Here is a 20,879-nt window from a genome sequence, read left to right as displayed (position 1 = left end):
GACAGAGCCCTGAAGCTTCTTACTCTACCATCTTGACTGGGCTAGGCCTTCTCTTTCTTTTTACTTTCTCTCTGCCTCTCTCTAATAGACATCTTTCTTAGTAGTTGTCTATTCGAGTAGAACTCGTATGGAAGTACAGTCCTTAGAACTCTGCCAGGCCTTCTCAAGACACTGTAGTCAATTATGGTTTTGATGCTTATCTAACTAGGAATTAAACTTTTGTTGTAGGAATAAGGAGCCACTGGAGCCTTGATTGCAGGGTTTAGTTTTGCTCTGTGTCACAGCACCTAGAGATCATTGGAAACATTTTCAATTAATTCCAGGGTTTGGCAAAGTACAAAGGTGCAATTGCTGTACTTATTAATCATATCTTATAAAGGTGTAACTTGCTCTACAGTTTTGTTTTGGTGAGATAAGAAAGGAAACTGACGTTATTTCACACTTGCCATACCAGACAGAATACATACATCATTGTATTTACTGTTGATAATAACCCTGTATGATAGCTATAATATATTTCCTAGAAGAATAAAACTAAAGCTCAGAAAGATTAAAATCACAGTAAATCAAAATGTAAACCCAGAGCTTTGTGACCACTTGGTCTACTTTGACTGTATGTGTATGCTGCCTCTCTTTGTAGTTCTTCCTTGTTCATTTCCATGTCTTTATTTCTACCCCTCTTAGTCCCCTTCTTTTCATTCTTCCTCCTCTTTTTAATCTCTTTCTCTCCTTAAAGTGAAGTATTTTTTTTAATCTGGAGGTTTAGAAAATGGATTTCAGATCTTGTGGTAGAGATACGGATTGATAAAATCTTTTGGGTAAAGACCAGTATATACATGTGCGCACACACACACACAAAAGTACATACACACACACACACACACACACACACACATAAGGATTGTTGCTATGACATTGTCTTCTGTGGGCAAGAAAGGAACCCAAAGTTTATCAGTCAGTGAATGATAGAATGTGGAACATCTCTGATGCAGGTTATTATGCATCCATTAAAAAGAGTTGAAATGGAATGATTTCTAAATGTTGGGTTAATTTCTTTTTTTTTCTTTAATTAATAAAAAAAAAAAAAAAGAGTTGACCTGGATGGATGTTAAGTGAGAAATGGTAAAGGTAGAAGCTTATGTATGTATCTGTGTGTGTGCATGTAATAACACTTTAGCAAAACAATGAGAAAATAACTCTGAATGTTTCTTTATATAAGAACATAGCTTTTTAACGTTGCTCATTCCAGTGAGAGGTAAGCAGGAAAAATGACAAGTATGACATTATGTACCCATTTATGTAAAACGAGGCTGCATGTGTATGCATTAAAAGATGCATGAAAATATAGTCATCAGTTAGAAATCTAGTCAACATTTACTCCTCTCTCATCTTCTCACTGGATAAGTTCATGTGAGTTTCAAGTGCTACTCCAATGTTTTTCCCACTCCCCATCTCTTTTAGCATTGCTTTAGTTGAAGCACCTATCATCTCTGTCCCACTCCCCATCTCTTAGCATTGCTTTAGCTGAAGCACCTATCATCTCTGTCCCACTCCCCATCTCTTTTAGCATTGCTTTAGTTGAAGCACCTATCATCTCTGTCCCACTCCCCATCTCTTTTAGCATTGCTTTGGTTGAAGCACCTATCATCTCTGTCCCACTCCCCATCTCTTTTAGCATTGCTGTAGTTGAAGCACCTGTCGTCTCTGTCCCACTCCCCATCTCTTTTAGCATTGCTTTAGCTGAAGCACCTATGGTCTCTGTCCCACTCCCCATCTCTTTTAGCATTGCTTTGGTTGAAACACCTGTCATCTCTGTCCCACTCCCCATCTCTTTTAGCATTGCTGTAGTTGAAGCACCTGTCATCTCTGTCCCACTCCCCATCTCTTTTAGCATTGCTTTAGCTGAAGCACCTGTCATCTCTGTGTAGACTCCTCAACAGCCTCCTAGCTCATCCTCCTGCCTTGAGTTTTGTCCACCTCAAATCCATCTTCCCTACACTTGCTACGCTTGCTCTGTAGGGAAATCTGACATGTAAACCCTCTGCCTTAAAGTCCTAATTGATGCCCCGTTATCCACAGAATAAAATCCGAGCCCCTTGTCATTGTCTAAAATACTTTGCAAAATCAGAGCTTGGCTGCAAAGTATTTTGCAGTTCCCCTCATTCCCCACTTCCCACGTTGTTCTCGGAACTGCACACTGTGGCTTTCCAGGTGCTTCGTGAAGTCTGTCCTCTCAAGACCTTTGCTTCTGCCGTTGCTTCTGCTTGGGATTCTCTTTTCCTCTTCCCTTTCATCCTCACCCCAGCCCCTCACCCCCATCCTCCCTCCAGCCCCTCACCCCCATCCTCCCTCCAGCCCCTCACCCCCATCCTCACCCCAGCCACTCACCCCCATCCTCACCCCAGCCCCTCACCCCCATCCTCACCCCAGCCACTCACACCATCCTCCCTCCAGCCACTCACCCCCATCCTCCCTCCAGCCCCTCACCCCCATCCTCACCCCAGCCCCTCACCCCCATCCTCACCCCAGCCCCTCACCCCCATCCTCACCCCAGCCACTCAGCCTTTTAAAACTCTGTTCTCGAGTCTCCTCCACCAGAAAGCTTCCCTGGACCTGACTGTCACCCCCAGGCTAAGTCGGGTGGCTCTCCACATGCCTCTCTCTTGTACACTCATGTGTATTGTCACGAATTCTTTCTTAGTTTCGCTTCCTCGCTAGACGAGGGCAGGAACTGGTGTTTCCATCCGTGTCCCTCTGGCACTTACCGCTGTGCGTAGCACTGTTGATTTGCTTCACAACTGAATGCCACCACCTTTGTCTCTGCCCCAACTTCCCACCCCTGGTGTGGATCTTTAAATCCTAATCAAAAAGTGATTTCACATTCAAATTTTAAAGATTGAGGTATCTGTCTTCATCGCTAGCAGTATGGGAAAAAAATGTTTCTTTGTGGTCACGTGTCTCTGATACAAATAATATACCCAGATTTCAAGGGTGAGAGAGATAAAGCAGAATAATAAAATAAAAATAAAAATAAAAATGGTGTTTAAGTTGATATATAGATCTTGATAAGTAATTAATGTATACTCTTTCCAGTTTTTATTATGATATCTCCATTGTGCCATTTTAAATTATGGTGCATTATTACCTAAATTTTTATAGAAGCACATTGATATTTGGACCATCTTCAGAGTAGAACTGCAGTTATTAAATATTTATTTATGTGATACAGATGGGTGTAATTGAAACAACTGATTATTGTGGAGGTGGTGCTGAGTTTCTAAAATGATACCAAAACCAGGGACCAACAAGTAACAAAGAAATAATTGTTTTGATATTTCAGAATAATGTGCTTTTTTAAAAAACAAAAACAAAAGCGAAACATTCATGTGTAGTTGAAAATTCCATGTTGATTACAGCCCAGACCAGGGCAGTGATTGGGTTCAGGGTTGGGTAATAGAAGAGTGCAGTTTTTGAGCTAATTTCATGGTATTTAGAAAGAAACATTTGACTTTTAAGCCAAAAGAACCAGAGTTGCTAATAAACACTGCAGAAAATGGTCATGTCTTCTATCTGGTGGAATGACTACATCACAAATTATACCCTTTCATGCCAGGATATTACAGCTCATGTTTCTGAAAATACTCTCTCCAGATGTTAGTTTTCCACTGTAACCACTTTTGCTTTAGAGAAATAGTGGTTTGAAAGGTAAACTGTTTATTGAATGATTTTTTTTATTACAATTGTTACCATAAGATGCATATTTTTGCTCTTTAATGCTATTTCAATATATTTAATAGCAATAAGTTTGATTTTTCAGTGGCTTCTCAGTAAAAAATTCTTTACAGCCGCATGATGAACTATGTAATATGTGGTTTACTTTGCTTTACAATTATTCATAAAAAGGACGTTTACTGAAATTATAGACTGTAGAAGTACTCTGGATTGGCTAAAACTATAAACTGGTTGTTTTCAGCAAAGATTTGATTCATGGTGAAGTGAAGTTTTCTTATTTGAAAATGTTATGTTTTATAAAAACGAAGATTATTAATGCTGGTGTGCATTAGCTTTTATTTTAGCATGACAGTCTTGCTGGATAATTTCTCTGCAAGTAGGATATTTTTCATGTACAGCCTTCAGATGACTTACTTCTGTGGCTATAATTGCATAATGAACTGCTAAATTAAATTATCACCCAGTGAAATTCTCTAAAGTGAACAATAACCACCCAGTGACTGAATTAAACACGCACACACACACTTTAGATTCTAATGCGGAGCCATCTCTTCTTTAACTGGTCTCATTTCTGTCTTTATGCCTTTATAATTTCCTCTTGCCCAGCAACCCCATCCTTCAAGTAAAAAACTTCCATCAGGAAATTATGCTTATGCTCACAGTAAAATAGAAATAATAAGGAGTCTTTGAAATAATCAAAGAACTTTCACCCCTCCCGAATGTATGTCCCCCTCCCAGAAGACATGGTGTGTCTTGTTTTCCTTACGTTGGGCTGCCCATCAAATGATCTTTTCTCTCTTTCCTAGTGACCTTGAGCCTGAGTGGTTGGACAGTGTGCAGAAAAATGGAGAGCTCTTTTATTTGGAACTGAGTGAGAGTGAAGAAGAAGCTCTCCTTCCTGAGACCCCGACAGTAAGCCGTGTTAGATTCAGTGAAAATGAGATTATTATTGAGGATGATGATTACAAAGAAAGGAAAAAATGTGAACCCAAGCTCAAGCGCTTTACCAAAATTTTGAAAAGTAAAAGACTCTTACCCAAACGCTACAATAAAAAAAACTGCAGCGACAATGGGCCAGTTTCCATTCTAAAGCATCAATCCAGTCAGAAGACTGGGATCCTTGTTCAGCAGCAATACAAAGACGTGACTATTTATGTAAATCCCAAAAAGCTGACTGTCACCAAAGCCAAAGAGCCACTCAAGCTTCTGGAAGTACTGGTTGGAATTATCCATCAAACCAAATGGAGCTGGAAAAGAACTGGAAAACAGGGAGGTGGAGAGAGGCTTGTGGTCCATGGGCTGCTGCCAGGAGGGTCTGCTCTAAAGAGTGGTCAGGTATTAATTGGTAAGTGTTGCCTGGTCAACATCAGTCCTTTATCTTATCTGTAAAGATAAATGGTTAACGAAGGTGCCTGGTGTGGGCTGTGATACAAACAGAATTACATACAGAGCCCTAAGAGGTTAAGGACTAATTCACAATATTTGGAGCAATCGTAAAATTCCTCATGATGTACTGCAAGGCAAGTGTTCTTAAAAACGGCATTTAATGTGCTGAATAAGCGTGTATATGTGTGTCGTTCAGGCCAGGGAATAGCTAAACTAATTGTCTTTGAATTATATAATTTTATTTTATCTTGGTTATATTTGCTGACAAGAAAAAGAAAACATGTCAGTTGCACAGTGATCATGTTACTGAATCCAGTAACATGATACAAAAATATGTAATTATGAATAAAAATACTTTTAAATTATATGTGTGCACTTGAGTACTCTTAAGTTCTTGGAGTGGTTTTAAGCTGTTTCTTTTGGCATATTTGACAATAGTAGTGTTACACATTGTTCTGATTCACTAGCTGCTGGAATGCAACACACCAGAGATGATTGGCTTTTAATAAAAGGGGATCTATTTCATTAGTTCTTCAGAGGAAAGGCAGGTAACTTTCAACTGAGGTTCTTTCTTACATGGGAAGGCACATGGTGATCTCTGCTGGCCTTCTCTCCAAGCCTCTGGGTTCCAGCAACTTTCCCCAGGGTGATTTCGTTCTGTATCTCCAAAGACCGGGGCTGAGCTGCGAGTGCTGAGATGAGGTATGCTGAGCTGCTTGGGCTGTGCTACTTTGCGCTCTCTCATTAAGCACCATCCAATTAAATCAAGGATCACTCATTGCAGCAGGTACGCCTCCTAGCCGACTGCAGATGTAATGAGCAGTAGATGAGGTTCACATGCCATTGGCTCATGTCCACAGCAACAGAACTAGATACCTTCACCTGGCCAAGTTGACAACTGAATCTAACTACCACACCCATAAATTTCCTTTTTTTTTTTAATGACCCTTAAGGGTGCTTTTCATAAGCTATCTCACAATTGTGAGGGGAAAAAATCCACAAACTATTCTGAATATTTTTTAAGGTGTACATTTTGTTTTGCTGATAAATTTTAAGCTGTCAGACATAATGTTAGAATTAGTACCAACTTTACTGTTTAGTTAAAGATAAATTAGTCACCAGTGGGGATGTATTAATGAAACTTCAGTTTTTAACAGTTGTAAAAGCTGATAGTCTTTTAAGTTGCGGTTAGCGTAAGAGATTTAGGTAGAAGAACTTTTAAAAGAACTTTAGATGCATTTTTAAATCTGTCTTACTTTAAGTCTGGATTTCATTTGTTCGTTGATTCAACAGATACTCTTTTTTTTTTTTACTTCATCATCACCTTTATTTTTTTGAAATGTATAATTAACTGAAGACAAGATTCTTCTTGGGAATATGTCGCCATAACATTTAAAGAGATTTCCCTTCACTTACAGCAGATACTCTTTTGAGCATCTGGTAAGTGCCAGGAATGCAAAATTGAATGGAAGGGATGGGTGTCACCAGTAGGCAGACAGTATCACATAGCATGACAAGTGCCAGGTAAGGATTCGCAGGGAGGACCTTATGTGTCAGTGGCAGTGTGTGTTGTTCTGAAATGGTCACAACAAGATCTGCACATGTTCATCTTTGAATGGAATGCTGGCACTTCTCCCATGGAGAAGGATGGTCTGTGGTCCCCCTTGCCCTGCCTGGGAGCTGGGCCAGCCTCTGACCACAGTGCTGCCTGGTTCTCCTGGGACACTCAGTCTTGGAACCTGGTCCCCACGTATGAGGAAGGCCAGGCCACACTGAGGGGCCAGGAGCAGGGTTCTGGCTGGTTGCTGCCGAGACCCCAGCCGCCTTGCAGCCCCAGCCACCAGACGGGAGAGTGAAAAAGCCTTGGCGGTGACTAGTGCCAGCCACCTTGCAGTCCGTGACTGCAACTGCAGAAGGAACTCAAGTGAGAACCTCAGCTGAGCCCCAGTCAACTCCAGAACTGTAGAGGTGATAACTGATTGTTGTTGTTGTAAGTTACTGTTTTTTAGGTGATTCATTTGTTATGTAGCAGCAGATAACTGGAACAGGAGGTAATGCATACCTCCATTCTTTTAGGTCCTCAGCTTTCTTTTTTGTGACATGACAGGATTAGATTGCAATATCTCTAAGATTTGTTCTTTTAGCTCTGCAAAAGGAGGCAAGGATTCCTGCTTATGAAATCTTGGTGATTACTTGCCAACCATCGTAATTTTAGGATCCCACATGAGAAACTCCAGTTAAATGCATTCTTTTTATACTTTGCTGGGACCTCTGCTGTGGGTACCTATATAGACTGGGTTATACAAATCCCTAAAATTATTTTTAGAATTTTCTCTTGAAACCTGAGCCTCCTATTCCATGTTTCCTTTCCCCTGAGTCTCACCCCCATTGCTGAACCATCTGGGAATGAGTGTTACCTCTAGGCCCCATCTTTTTACACCATCTGTTTGGAAAGAAAGAGAATGAACCACAGGGAGGCAGGGGCTTCTACAGTGGTGACTCCACTGTTTATCCCTAAGGACTCTCTAATTTTCTTTCGCCTATTTTAGCTCACCTCCTTCCTGACAGTGAAGGAAGAGCAAACAGAGGCCTAGTTTCCTGTAAAAGAGTATGGGATCAGCACCTCCAAATAAAGCCATACATCTGTTCAACATCATCTATTAAACGCCTGCTATGTACCAAGCACTGAAGGCTTGGACAGGGTTTGGGTTGGGGCACAGCAGGCTTTGGGATGCTGGTCGCCTATTTATTGCCTGGCTTTGGTAATATCATTGTGTTCACCTTGTGATAATTCATTGTACAGTCCGCCTACCGTTTGTACTTTTCTACACATGCATTAAGTAGCAATAAGAATTTAGAAAAATAGGGCTCATGATATTAACTTTGTAATGGAAAAAAGTCATGATCTATTAGTAAGTGAAAAAATGATTTGTCAAAATAAAATGTTTATTTCATGTTTGGTGCATAGCAAAATTATTGGCTCACAGTAAGCCCTCAGAAAACATTTATTTAATGAATGAATTTTGTAATAAGAATATGTACAGTTCAAAGTAAGAATAATTGCAGCAAAATGCTGATGGTGTAGGTTAGGGTGGTGGCATCATGGGTGATTGTTTGCTCTAGTTTTTCAATTTTTAGAAGTTTAGGAGTAAGTTTCATATTTTTAAAGTTGTGTACTTTAGGAAGAATGATCTATTTTAATTTCATAGAGAGCTTAGCTTATCCTATGACATGCTGCTATGGTGGACATTTCTGAGACGTCTCAGTGTTACATTTCACACTGTGGTCCGTGGTTGAACTGGGAGTTCACCCCATAGGTAGGAGGCCAATGAGAACCAGACCCTGTGCTAATGCGTTTTCCTGGGGTGAATCCTGCCACTGCCCAGCAGGAGAATGATCATCCTTTGACTAAAGCGCTGACATGAGACTGGTGACTCTGACTTCTTTCCTCTCAAGACAGCAGAACTTTATTCTAGTCTGTTTTTTCTTTGCAGGAATCTTGAGGGTTTTGCTCTCTTTTTGGTATCATTTTTTGTCATTCCTGCTGCTGTAGGCATGCATCTTCATTTTTTATTTTCCTATTTGTGAATTTTTCTTTAAATTTTGACAGTCAGCTGAGAGCCAGAGCCGATACCCAGAGCAGAGCACATGCAATTCCTGGTATCATGGGCGATTGTTTTCTCTATTTTTAAAATTTTATGTTTTATATTTACCTAACTTTAAAATGGTTTCACTATTTAAGGTGTTTTTCTTTGTGCTGGTTTGAAGCTGTTCTGTACCCCAGAAAAGGCCATCTTCTTTTTGTCCATTCCTAGGGGTGCGGTCTGTTGTGGGTGGGACCTTTTGGTTAGGCTGTTTCAATTGAGATGTGACCCAGCCCATTCAAGGTGGGTCTTAATCCTTTTACTGGAGTCTTTTTTTGAGAGAGTAGAAGACAAGAGAAGCCCGGAGAGAAAAGCCTTGGAGAAGCTAAGAGAGACCCTACAGGACATAAGAGGAAGCCTCTGGAACCAGAAGCTGAAAGCAATGAAACCCAGGACCAGAGAACCAGCAAATGTCAGCCTTGTGCCTTCCCATGTGATGGAGGTGTTCCAGTTGCTTTCACAATTACTGTTGTAAGAGACAGCCATTTCTGGTATATTGCATTCCAGCAGCTTTAGCAACCAAAAACATCTGTGAAAGGCCATAAGGATGGTGTAAATTCACAAACAGAACCCATGGTTAGAATGATCCAGAACTTGTTTTACATTGATACTCCTATATAGTATGCGTTACTCCATTTCTTTTTGTTTTTAAAATCACTGCAGTATAAATAATTTGATAAAGCTCTCTCATTTAACCTCTTCTTTCAGAGAAAATTAGGGGATATGTTGCCTTCTTTTTTTTTCTTCCCCAAATTGAACTGAATTTGGAAGTTTATTTCAGTCTGTAAATATTTTAAGATAGTTACCTGGGTACCTAAAGTGCTGTAATAGTTGACTATCATAGTGACTTGGGACCCCTAATTGCAGTGCTCTCAGTTCAATTGCACCTCTTACGCATCTAAGCCCAGTACAGGCATCTGTGAAGCTTCAGAGAATGTCCTAAGAAACTCCTCCTGCTTTCTCTTCACTTAGTCCCTTCCCTGTATGAAATATTATCGAGGAAAATAAATCTGTTTTGCAAAATCTGTGTTTTAAAGGTTAGGATATTTTAGACTACATGTGGTAGCTCGGATTAAAAAATAGAAATTGGTGGTGGGGTGGTGTGGGGGTTGGGTCTGCGTGTCACCTTGGCCAGGTGATGATGCCCAGTTGTCAGGCAAGCACTGGCCTGCCCGTTGCTGTGAGGACATTTCATGAACTTGAATCATCAGAGAGTTGATGGCATCTATAGCTGAATACATCTACAGTCAACTAAGGGGAATATCCTAAGCAATAAGAGACGTTAATTCAATCAGTTGAGGCTTTTAAGGGAGAGGTGATGATGACTTGAGCGGTCAGAAAAGAGAACTTTCATTTCCACTGTGGCCAGCTAGCCTCTCCTGGAGAATTCATCAAAAACCTTCCTCAGAGTTGCCAGCTAGCAGCCTACTGTATGGAATTTGGACTCGTGCACCCCCTCAGTTGCATGAGACATTTTTATAAAATCTAAAACTCTTTGCAAGTATCTCCTGCTGGTTCTGTTTCCTGGAGAATCCTAAGACAGGAAGGAAAGAGGAAAGAAGGAAGGAAGAATCCATGTGGTTCTTTTTTTTTGGGGGGGGGGTGCATGGTCTCGGAATCGAAACCGGGTCTCCCGCATGGAAGGCGGGCATTCTAACCACTGAACTCTCCATGTGGTTCTTAATAGCAGAGAGTTCAAACTGGGATAAAATAACCTCTAGTGTATTATATACCCTAGTAGCTATCAGAGGTTCAGGTTACTGGTGACATCACTATCCCATGTTACAAGAAGCTATTGTTTTGTTTTGCTTTGTTTTCGCCCAGGCACACAGAGTATAACAATATCTAGTGAAGTGTGAGTTACCCTCGTTGAAGGAAGAACATGAGAATATAGGGTAATCTATCCCCATGTCATTGCTTTAAATATCATCTATATCCTGATTACTACTAAATTTATGTCTCCCAGCCTGTCTTCTCTGGACTTCAAATTCATGTGTCCAGCTGCTTCTTTGATATCTCTACCTGGACATCAAGAGCTGTCAGTAGTCTGAGATTTTACCCTACTGGCACACTAACTTGCCACAGTTTTATGGTTGCTGACAGAAGGCATGAAATTCCTGGATTAAAAATGAAAGATTTTGTCACAGCAATAGCAGTAGCTGGAGTATTAGCATTTGCACCTAGTCTCCAACTTCAGTTCCCATAAGGCGAGAGGAATAGGCTAGATGATGCCTGTATCCATAGTGAGTTGCATTAAAGGAGGGGAACCTTGAGCTTAGGGAACATGGATCTTTGATAAAGAGTGGTTTCTAATAATTAGATAATGAGCATGACATTATCTTACTATATTGTACAGTAAGTAAACTTGACCTTTGCTGCAGAGGGAACCTCTATCTCTGTCATCCAAGATTAGGCACTTTACAAACATCCTTGAAAAGATGGTCTAAGGCAAAGAGTGCCTTGGCTTTCAAGATGTACAGAAACATGACAGACTCATAGAGAATTGTCCCCCAACATTATTTTTCATATATACATGTTTAATATCTGTCTCCCTCAAAGAATATTAAGCTCTATGAGGTTGGAGATTTTTGTCTGTTTGATTCTGTATCTACAATGCCTAGAACGGCACCTGGCACATAGTAGGTATGCCATAAATATTTGTTGAATGAATGTATGGATGTGAGTTATTTGATTGATTTCCTAATGTTAATTTTAGAAACAGTGAGAAAAAATAACCTTGATATATATATATATATATTTCTATTAATATAGCTCAATAGTATTTTTACATGACTTTTAATTAGCTTATGAAAGCAAATTTCCATTTCAATACTGATCTTTATTTTATTGAAGCCACCATTTACATTTAAAGAAAAGACATGGAAAAAGAGATTTTTACTGAAGCATGCTGTGGATATTAATATGATTGGGGCCTTTGAAACAAAAGGCTGTGTGTAGACACAGGTTAATAACAACAGGGAATCCAGCGCACATTGAGTTAAGATGTGCTGCACTGATTTCATTATAACCTCAGCTTTTACTTCTGAATTTTTTTATTGTAGATCTAAGTGATTAGATTCAATTTTGTTAAGTGTGATTCTTGGTTTATGCTACAAATTTTCCATTTGTCCTTTGGGTTTACATAATTCTTCCAGTTATATCGAGAATGGGAATATTCATCTGTTTAAATATTTAGTTTGGGTAGTGTGTTGGGCTGCATCATAGTTTAGGAATAGAGTCGAGTTAAGAGATTCTTCCACTAATGAGCTGTGTACCCTCGGACAGGTCCCTGAATGTACTGTATTTTCCATTGTACTTAGAAGGAGTCAGAATAGGTGCTTTTTCATGCTTCAGTTCTAGGTCTCTTCACACAGCTGCCTTGTTGTTGCTCTGTTTTCAGGTGATGTCCTTGTTGCAGTGAATGATGCTGATGTGACCTCTGAGAACATAGAGCAAGTTCTGTCTTGCATTCCTGGACCTATGCAGGTGTGGACACTCCTTTATGATGAATTACATAAAATAATTACATTTTGTATTTTAATTTTTTTTAATTATGAGATTATCATGTATAATGGGTGTTACAGTTTTATTCTTGGATATTTTTTAAAAATTAGCTCTTGCTGATATTTTCCCTTTGGGGATATTATTCTAAAAATAGAAATATATACAAATAAAATTCATCCTAAGTTAAGGAGGGAACAGCAACAATAATAAAAAGATATATAATAACCAACCTGCCATTATTGTTACCATATATATTGACAAAAATGCAATTCCATTTTTAACCATGATAGAAGTTTCTATTTCCTGACTTATTAAAATAACTATTGCTATAAAATTGATTTTTAAATGTGGTTTGTCTATTTTAAAAATTAATTGAGAGGACTGGGGGTTATGGTGGAGTATGAAGTTCCAGGAAACAGTCCCTCCACCAAAACAATTACTGAACTGGGAGCAGCTATCCAAATAACTGTTTTGGAATTCTGAGGTCTAGTGGAGCACTGTACAGCATCCAGGAAAGAGCTGGACAAAGAAGCTGATTCATTGTGCTAAAAATTGGTGAATTTCACCTTCTGTGCAACAATATCCATCTGCCAACCCCCAACCTCCTGGCACACAGCAATGGGGACTGAAGCCCAGGCTCCTGGTACAGTTTGCTGGTGCTAGGTTGGCTGTAAGGACCTGTGCCTCCAAAATCCAGGTGTGTGTGGCCTGGTTGCTGATCACAGCTTTGGATCAGCTACTTCTGATCACTGAGAAGCCAGCTCTCAGGATAGCCAATGCTCCAGCACCCCTCAGGTAGAAGCAGCAGAGGAGTCTTAAGGAGGGAGTATCTATTTTTTTTTCTCCTTTTCCCATTTGGGAACAAAAATAGTTTGGAAAAGTCACACTGATGGAGTTAGCCCTAAACAATAGCAATGAAAATTCAGATTTTTCAGATTTCCAGAATTATAACGATTCTTGTACTCAGCATATCTAGTTCTCAATAAAATATTACAAAGCACACAAACAGGAAAGTACAGCCCATTCATGAAAAAAACAGAATTTGCCTGAGACCATCCCTGAGAAAGCTCATATGTTGGAACTGTTAGAGACTTTAAATCAACTGTCTTAAATATGATCAATGCACTAAAGGAGTCCGTACACAAAGGAATAAAATTAGGAAAATGTCTTTTGAACAAAATAACTAGAAATTATTTTTTAAAGAACCACACACTAAAATTTGAGGGCTGCAAAGTACAGTAATTGAAATGAAAAACTCGCTAGATGGATTCAAGAGCAGACTTGAACAGAAAGGAGAAAGGATCAGCAAACTTGAAAATAAGACAATTGAAATTATCCAGTGTGAGGATCAGGATGGAAAAATAAGAAAAATGAACAGAGGCTAAGGGTCCTGTGGGACACCAAAAAGGGGCGCCTATATGAGCATCATTGTAGTCTCGGAAGGACAAAAAAGGGAAAAAGCAGAAAAAGTATTTGAAGAAATAATGACCTAAACTTCCCAAATCTGATGAAAGACATGAATATACACATTCTGGAAGCTCAATGAACTTGAAGCAGGATAGGCTCTAAGACATATTATATATACCGTATAACAAAATTGTCAAAATTCAGAGACAAGATTTTGAATGCGGCAAGAAGAAATCTGCCTGTCACATACGTGGGCTTTGCAATAAGTTTAACAGCAGATTTCTCACCAGCAATGTTAGAAACCAGAATATAGTGGGATGACATACTTAAACTCCTTAAAGAAAATAAATGACAAGAATTTTGTATCCAGCAAAGTTATCCTTCAAAAGGTAAGGTGAAATTAAGGTATTTATAGTTAAATAAAAGCTGAAAGGGTTCATTACCAGAAAACGTACCCCTCCAGGAATGCTAAAGGGAGTCCTTTAGATGGAAATAAAAGAGCAGTAGACAGTAACTCAAAGAATACCAGTAAAGGTAAGTAAGTCAATATAAAATCTTGTAGTATTGAACTTTTGGTTTAAATCTGCTTTACATACCCATATGACTTAACAGGCAAATGTGTACAAAAAACTATTTAAAACCCATATTAATGGGCATAGAGTGTATAAAGATGTAATATAAGACAATAACAATATAAAGGGGGAGGGACAGAGATAAAAAGGAGTGGAGAGTTTGTATGCTAACGAAACTAGCTTGGTACTAGTTGAACTAGCTTGTAATTAATTTAAGATGTTAATGGTAATTGCAAATGTAACCCCTAAAAATATAACTGAAATATACAGAGAGAAAAGGAAAGAAGGTAATCAAAGTAGTACAATACATAAAAGCACCTAAATACAACAGGAAAAAAAGCAGATATGGAGTAATTGAACAAAACACATGGAAAATGTATAGAAAACAAATGGCTAAGTGGCAGAAGTAAATCTTTCCTTCTCTGTTATTATCGTGTATGCCAATGAATTTAACTCCCCTACTAAAACGCAGACAGTGTAAGTTTGGATGAGGAAAGTAAATGCTGTCTATGAAAAACTTGCTTGAGGTACAAAGACAAAAAGAAGTTGAAAGTAAAAGGGTGGTGTTTGGGTTTGGTAAAGCTGACAAAATGCAGTATACCAGAAATGGACTGGGTTTTAACATAGAGATTTATTAGCCTACAAGTTTGCAATTCTGAGGCCATGACAGTGTCCAAATTAAGGTATCAACAGGACAGTACCTTCTCTGAAGATCGATTACTAGCAAGCTTGGGGTCGTCTGTCAGACACCAAGGCACATGTCTTGTCTCCTGGTCCTTCTCTCCCAGATTTTGTTCCTACCAGCTTCTGGCTTCTGTCTTCCTCTCTCACCTGCTGTAGGTGTGTCCTCTTTTGACTTCTCTGGGGCTTTTCTCTAAAGATACCTGGGTTTATTTTGTGTCCTTTTTCCTCTAAAAAAGGACTCCCGTAAGAGGATAAGTCCTACCTTGAATGAGGTGGATCACATCTCAATCAAAATAACCTAATCAAAGTTCTCACCTACAGTAAGTCTGCACTTTCAGGGCTGGATTAAGAAACATAATCCTTTTGGGGGTACATACAGCCTCCAGACTACCACAGGTAGAAGAAGATATTTTGTGCAAACCATAATCAAAAGAAAGAAGGAGTGATTATATTATTGTCAGACAAAATAGACTTTAAATCAGAAAAGTTTGAGACCCAATATATAGGATATTGTATATTGATAAAAGGTTTAATGCAGTAAGAAAATATTATAATTTGTAAATGTATGTGAATTTCACAAAAGAGCCCCAAATTGTGTGAAGCAAAAATTGACAGAATTGAAAGGAAAAATAGACAGTTCTTCATTAATAGTTGGAGACTTCAATATATCACTTTCAATAATTTATAGAACATCTAAATAGAAGATCATTAAGTAACTAGAGGACTTGAAGAAGAGTGTTAACCAATTAGACCTAGTGGACACTCTACCCAACCAGAATACTTGTTCTTCTCAAGTGCCTTTGAAACATTTTCCAGAATAAACCACATTAGGCCATAAATTTAAAAAATCATAATAAATTTAAAAATACTGAAGTCATACAGAGTGTGTTCACAGTCCACAATGGAATGAACCTAGAAATCAATAACAGAGGCAAAACTGGGTAGTACAAATATGTGGAAATTAAACAACAACCAGTAGGTCAAAGAAAAAACTATAAGGAATATTAGGATATACCTTGAGAAGAATGAAAATGGTAACACAACATAGTGCAACTGTTGGGATACAATGAAGGAAGGTAGACTCAGAGGGAAACTTACAGCTGTACATAATAAAAAAGAAGAAAGATCACAAATTAATAATTTATGTCCACATCTAAAGAAACTAGAAGAGTAAACTAACCCAGTGGAGAGTAGTATCACAATAGAGAGAATTAACAACAACACTCTGAAAATTAGGAATAGAAGGGAGCTTTCTCAACTGGATAAAGGGTATTTGTGAAAAACTCACAGCAAATATCATACTCGATGGTGAAAAACCGAAAGCTTTCCCCCTAACATCTAGGAACAAGACGAGGATACTGACCTTCACCACTGCTGTTCAACATTGTACTGCAATAGACAGAGTAACTGGGCAAGAGAAAGAAATAAAGGACATCTAAATTTTAAAGGAAAAAGTCAAATTATACATATTTGCAGATGACATGATCCCATATACAGAAAAGTCCAAAGAATCCACAAGAACACTACCAGAACTAAAATTAATTCAGCAAAGTTGCAGGATACAAGATAAACAGCATTTGAGCTTCTATATATACATCAGTAATGAACACCCTGAAAAAATCAAGGAAACAGTTCCATTTACCATAGCATCTAAAAGAATAAAATATCTAAGAATAAATATAACCAAGGAGGTGAAAGACTTGTGCACTGCAAACTACAGAACATTGATAAAATAAAGAAGACCTAAACAAATGGAAATGTATTAGAGGACTTAATATTAAGATGTCAATACTGTCTAAAGTGAGCTGCAAATTAATTGCAATCTCGATCAAAATTCCAGCAGCCTTTTTTGGAGAAACGGAAAAGCTGATCCTCATATTCATATGAAATTGCAAGGGGCCCCAAATAGCCAAAACAGTCTTGAAAAAGAACTAAACTGGAAGACTCAGACTTCCTGACTTCACAAGTTACCACAAAACTACAGTAATTAAAACTGCAGTACAGGCATAAGGATGGATAGACCAATGGAATAAGATTGAGAGTCCAGAAATAAATCCAACCATCTATGGAGAGTTGATTTTTGACATGTTTGTTAAGTCCATTAAAAGGGGGAAGAACAAGACAGGCCGATGGCTCAGCAGGCAGCATTCTCACCTGCCATGCTGGAGACCCGGGTTCGATTCCCAGTGCCTGCCCGTGCAAAAAAAAAAAAAAAAAAAAAAGGTAAAATGGGGAAGAATGGCCTCTTCAGCAAATGGTGCTGGGGCAACTGGAAATCCACGTGCAAAAGAATGAGTATGGACTCATACCTCTCATAATATATAAACATTAACTCAAAATGGACCAACAACCTGAATATAGTAGATAATACTATAAAACTCTTACAAGAAAACATAGGGGGAGGAACTTCTGGTGAAAATGGTGGAGGAGGGAGTTCCAGGACTCAGTCTCCTCCGAACAACCAGTGGGAAGGAAATTCCGCTGAAGCAGCCGTTCTGGAGCCTGGAAGCCAAGGCAGCACCTACAGCATCCAGAGAAGAGGAAGCGAAAGAGCTTGAGAAACAAGTAAAGAAATGTGAGCAGCTGCTGGTGCCCCTCTCTCATTCTCAAGGTGAGTCCCTGGCTGACTGCTGTGGATGCAAAGGGACAGGGAAGTCCTCTTCCCGAAGAATGGGGGGTGGCAGACAGCCAAATACCAATCATGGCTTTTGATGGGTGTGGTAGTTATATTCAGTTGTCAGCTTGGCCAGGTGAAGGTGCCTAGTTCTGCTGCTATGGACATGAGCCAATGGTACGTGAACCTCATCTGTTGCTGATTTACATCTGCAGTCGGCTAGGAGGCGTGCCTGTTGCAGTGAAGGACATTTGACTTAATTGGCTGGTGCTGAAATGAGAGAGCTCAGTGTAGCACAGCCCAAGCAGCTCACCATACCTCATCTCAGCACTCGCAGCTCAGTCCAGGCCTTTGGAGATGCAGAAAGAAGTCACCCCAGGGAGAGTTGTTGGAACCCAGGGGCCTGGAGAGAAGGCCATCAGAGACCATCCTGTGCCTTCCCACGTAAGAAAGAACCTCAGATGAAAGTTAGCTGCCTTTCCTCTGAAGAACTAAGAAAATAAATCCCCTTTTATTAAAAGCCAATCCGTCTCTGGTGTGTTGCATTCTGGCAGCTAGCAAACTAGAACAATGGGTGAATCTGGATCACTGGGTCCCAGCTCTGAGCTGCTGCTTCAGCACACCCCAGGGAGGGAGGATGTGGCCATTCTTCCCACCCTACCCTTGATGGGCAGAGGTGGCGGAGACCAAATGCACAGCCCCAGTTTGCTCGCATGCCATCTGCCGGGAAGGCCAGGAAGGTGTAGCTTTGGGGACTCATCTAAAAGGCTTCTGGTGTCTTTTCTTTCTACTCAGGGCTCTTTGGAGCTGATCTGTGCCCCCTTTGTGGGCCCCTGGCCTTGTTTTGTCTGGAAATACAGACTTTGGAAAGTACTCTCTTGGGTAACCCTATATCCAGAATTTGTCCTCCAGGACAAAGCAGCTAGAGGCAATGGGGAGTGTAAATGCAACTACAGAAGTGATGCCATCAACATGGTGATCCCCTGAAAAAACCTCCCCAGGGATTCAGCAAATAAAGAATAACCACCATTTGCTTATACACAAACGCTGAATCGAAGAAAGAAAAATATCACGTGGGAAGCATTGGCCCTACACCAGGACCATGCAGCATGGGAATTACCACACAGACTCTGAAGCCTCTCACAACAGTGAGTTAGAAGTCCAAGCACATCCAGACACAAGGATACAAGACCATGGAGATCCAGGACACAGCGCAGCCACTGTGGAATACTGCATACAGAAGGGCCCCCAGGAGGAACTTCCAAAATGGCAGATTAGGGAGAGAATAGCAGAACCCACTTTTCTCCCTCTAACAAGTTGCCAGGCAGAAATTCTGAATCAAGTGTTTCAGGAATCCAGAGACCAGGAGAAGTCAGTATGACATACGGTGAAGGCAGGACAAAGAGACTGAGAAACCTTGGTCAGAGACTGAGTAATTCCATCCTGACACCCATCTTCACCATTGAGGGAAGCAATGGCGGGGGACCTCATCCTCCCCTGGGGGGTGAATATGGACTGGACAGCCATGGGAGTCCTCTGCTGCGAGTAAGAGGGAGCGTAGCCCAACACCGAGCCAGATACTGGCCAGTGAGGTTAGAACATGGAATTCACATAGTTTCAGCTCATCCAGTTTACATGCTGCCAGGAGCCACTGTTTTGACCACGTGAAAGGTGGAACTGGCAGAGAACCATAGCATCCTACCTTCTTAGGGCTGAGGGGAACCGGTAGCTAAAGAGAGCCATCTGCTGGGGAGGCCAGAGAGTGCAGCCTGATGACATGAAAAGGAAAATAATAGGAAGGTGCTTTCTGGATTCTTTCCGGACCTCCCACAGCCAATTGGATCTGTTCTATGCCCTCTGCATGGATACCCAGCACTGCTTAGGCTGGGAAATATTGACGATCTGATTGTCAAAGAAGAGTGTTAATATAAACCCAATCAACTACAAAATCCTAGACAAAGGAGAAACTGACTCTGAGAATAAACCCATCAGCATAATCAGATGAGAAGATATCAGCAAAAAAACACAAAGCATACTAAAATTTGGGAATATATGGCCCAGTGAAATGAATAAATTAAAAAGTCGGAGGACATACACAATTTGAAACTCATCAAAAATGTTTAAATAAACCTATGTGAATTTAAGAAGATGGATAAAGAGATAAAGATCTTAAGAATACACTGGGTCCCCCCTGTATAGGACGTGATTCCAAGGGTGTAAATCTCTCTGGTAACGTGGGACATGACTCGCAGGGATGAACCTAGCCCTAGCATCATGGGAGTGAGAAAGGCTTCTTAACCAAAAAGGGGAATAGAAATAAAATGAAATGAAAGTTTCAGTTGCTGAGAGGTTTCAAATGGAGTTGAGAGGTCATTTTGGAGGTTATTGTTGTGCAGTATATGGATATCCCTTTTCAGTTTTTGATGTGTTGGAGTGGCTAGAAGGAAAATACCTGAAACTGTTCAACTGTAATCCAAGAGCCTTGATTCTTGAAGGTGATTGAATAACTATGCAGCTTTTAAAGTGTGACCATGTGATTGTGAAAAACTTCACAATTGTTTTGTGACTGACACTCCCTTTAGTGTATGGACAGATGAGTAAGAAAAATAAGTAATAGGGAGGGATGGGGGTATGAGCTGTTTTGGGTGATCTTTTTTACTTTTAATTTTTATTTTTTGGAGTAGTCAAAATATTCAAAAATCAGTTGTAATGATGAATGCACAACTATATGATGATACTGTGAACCACTGATTGTACAATTTGGATGATTATCTGGTATGTGAATATATAATATATTTCAATAAAATTGCATTGAAAAAGAATACACTGGGTGAATATAAGGAAGAATATGAAAGCTTACAAAAAACATCTGTGGAAACGAAAGACACTATATTTGAAATTAAAAATATACTAGAGACACACAAAAGATATGAAGAGGCAGAAGAAAAGATCAACAAGCTAGAATACAGAGCATCCAAATTCGAACAGACAAAAGAACAATTAGAAAAAATAATAGAAAAATTTGTGCAGGGTATCAAAAGTTACTGATAACATGATGCACATGAACATACACATCAAAGCTGTACCAGAAGGGGAAGAGAAGGGAGAAGAGTCAGAAAGAATATTAGAGGAAATAATGACCAAAAATTTCCCAACCCTTATAAAAGACATAAATATTCAAATCCAGGAAGCTCAGTGTACTTTAAACAGCATAAATCCAAATAGACTTGCTCCAAGACACATAATAATCAGACTATCAAATGCCAAAGACAGAAAATTCTGAAAGCAGCAAAAGTAAAAGATGTTCACCACATACAAGGAAAGCCGAATAAAATT

The 20,879-nt window shown here is 39.6% G+C and overlaps 1 protein-coding gene across 4 annotated transcripts in view; it reads left to right on the top strand.

Annotated features, from left to right (window-relative positions):
• Positions 1-20,879, top strand: part of INTU (inturned planar cell polarity protein) — a 127,787-nt gene that overhangs the window by 41,251 nt on the left and 65,657 nt on the right. For all 4 annotated transcript variants that reach the window (XM_077140080.1, XM_077140081.1, XM_077140079.1 and 1 more), the window contains exons 2-3: positions 4,539-5,077; positions 12,163-12,248. In XM_077140080.1, coding sequence (XP_076996195.1) covers positions 4,539-5,077; positions 12,163-12,248 — 625 coding nt within the window. The remainder of the gene's footprint in view (positions 1-4,538; positions 5,078-12,162; positions 12,249-20,879) is intronic.

This window comes from Tamandua tetradactyla, chromosome 22 (genome assembly GCF_023851605.1).
Source record: "Tamandua tetradactyla isolate mTamTet1 chromosome 22, mTamTet1.pri, whole genome shotgun sequence".
Classification (NCBI taxonomy): domain Eukaryota; kingdom Metazoa; phylum Chordata; class Mammalia; order Pilosa; family Myrmecophagidae; genus Tamandua; species Tamandua tetradactyla.
Note: the sequence above shows the minus strand (reverse complement) of the source record. Positions and strands in the feature narration are given on the sequence as shown.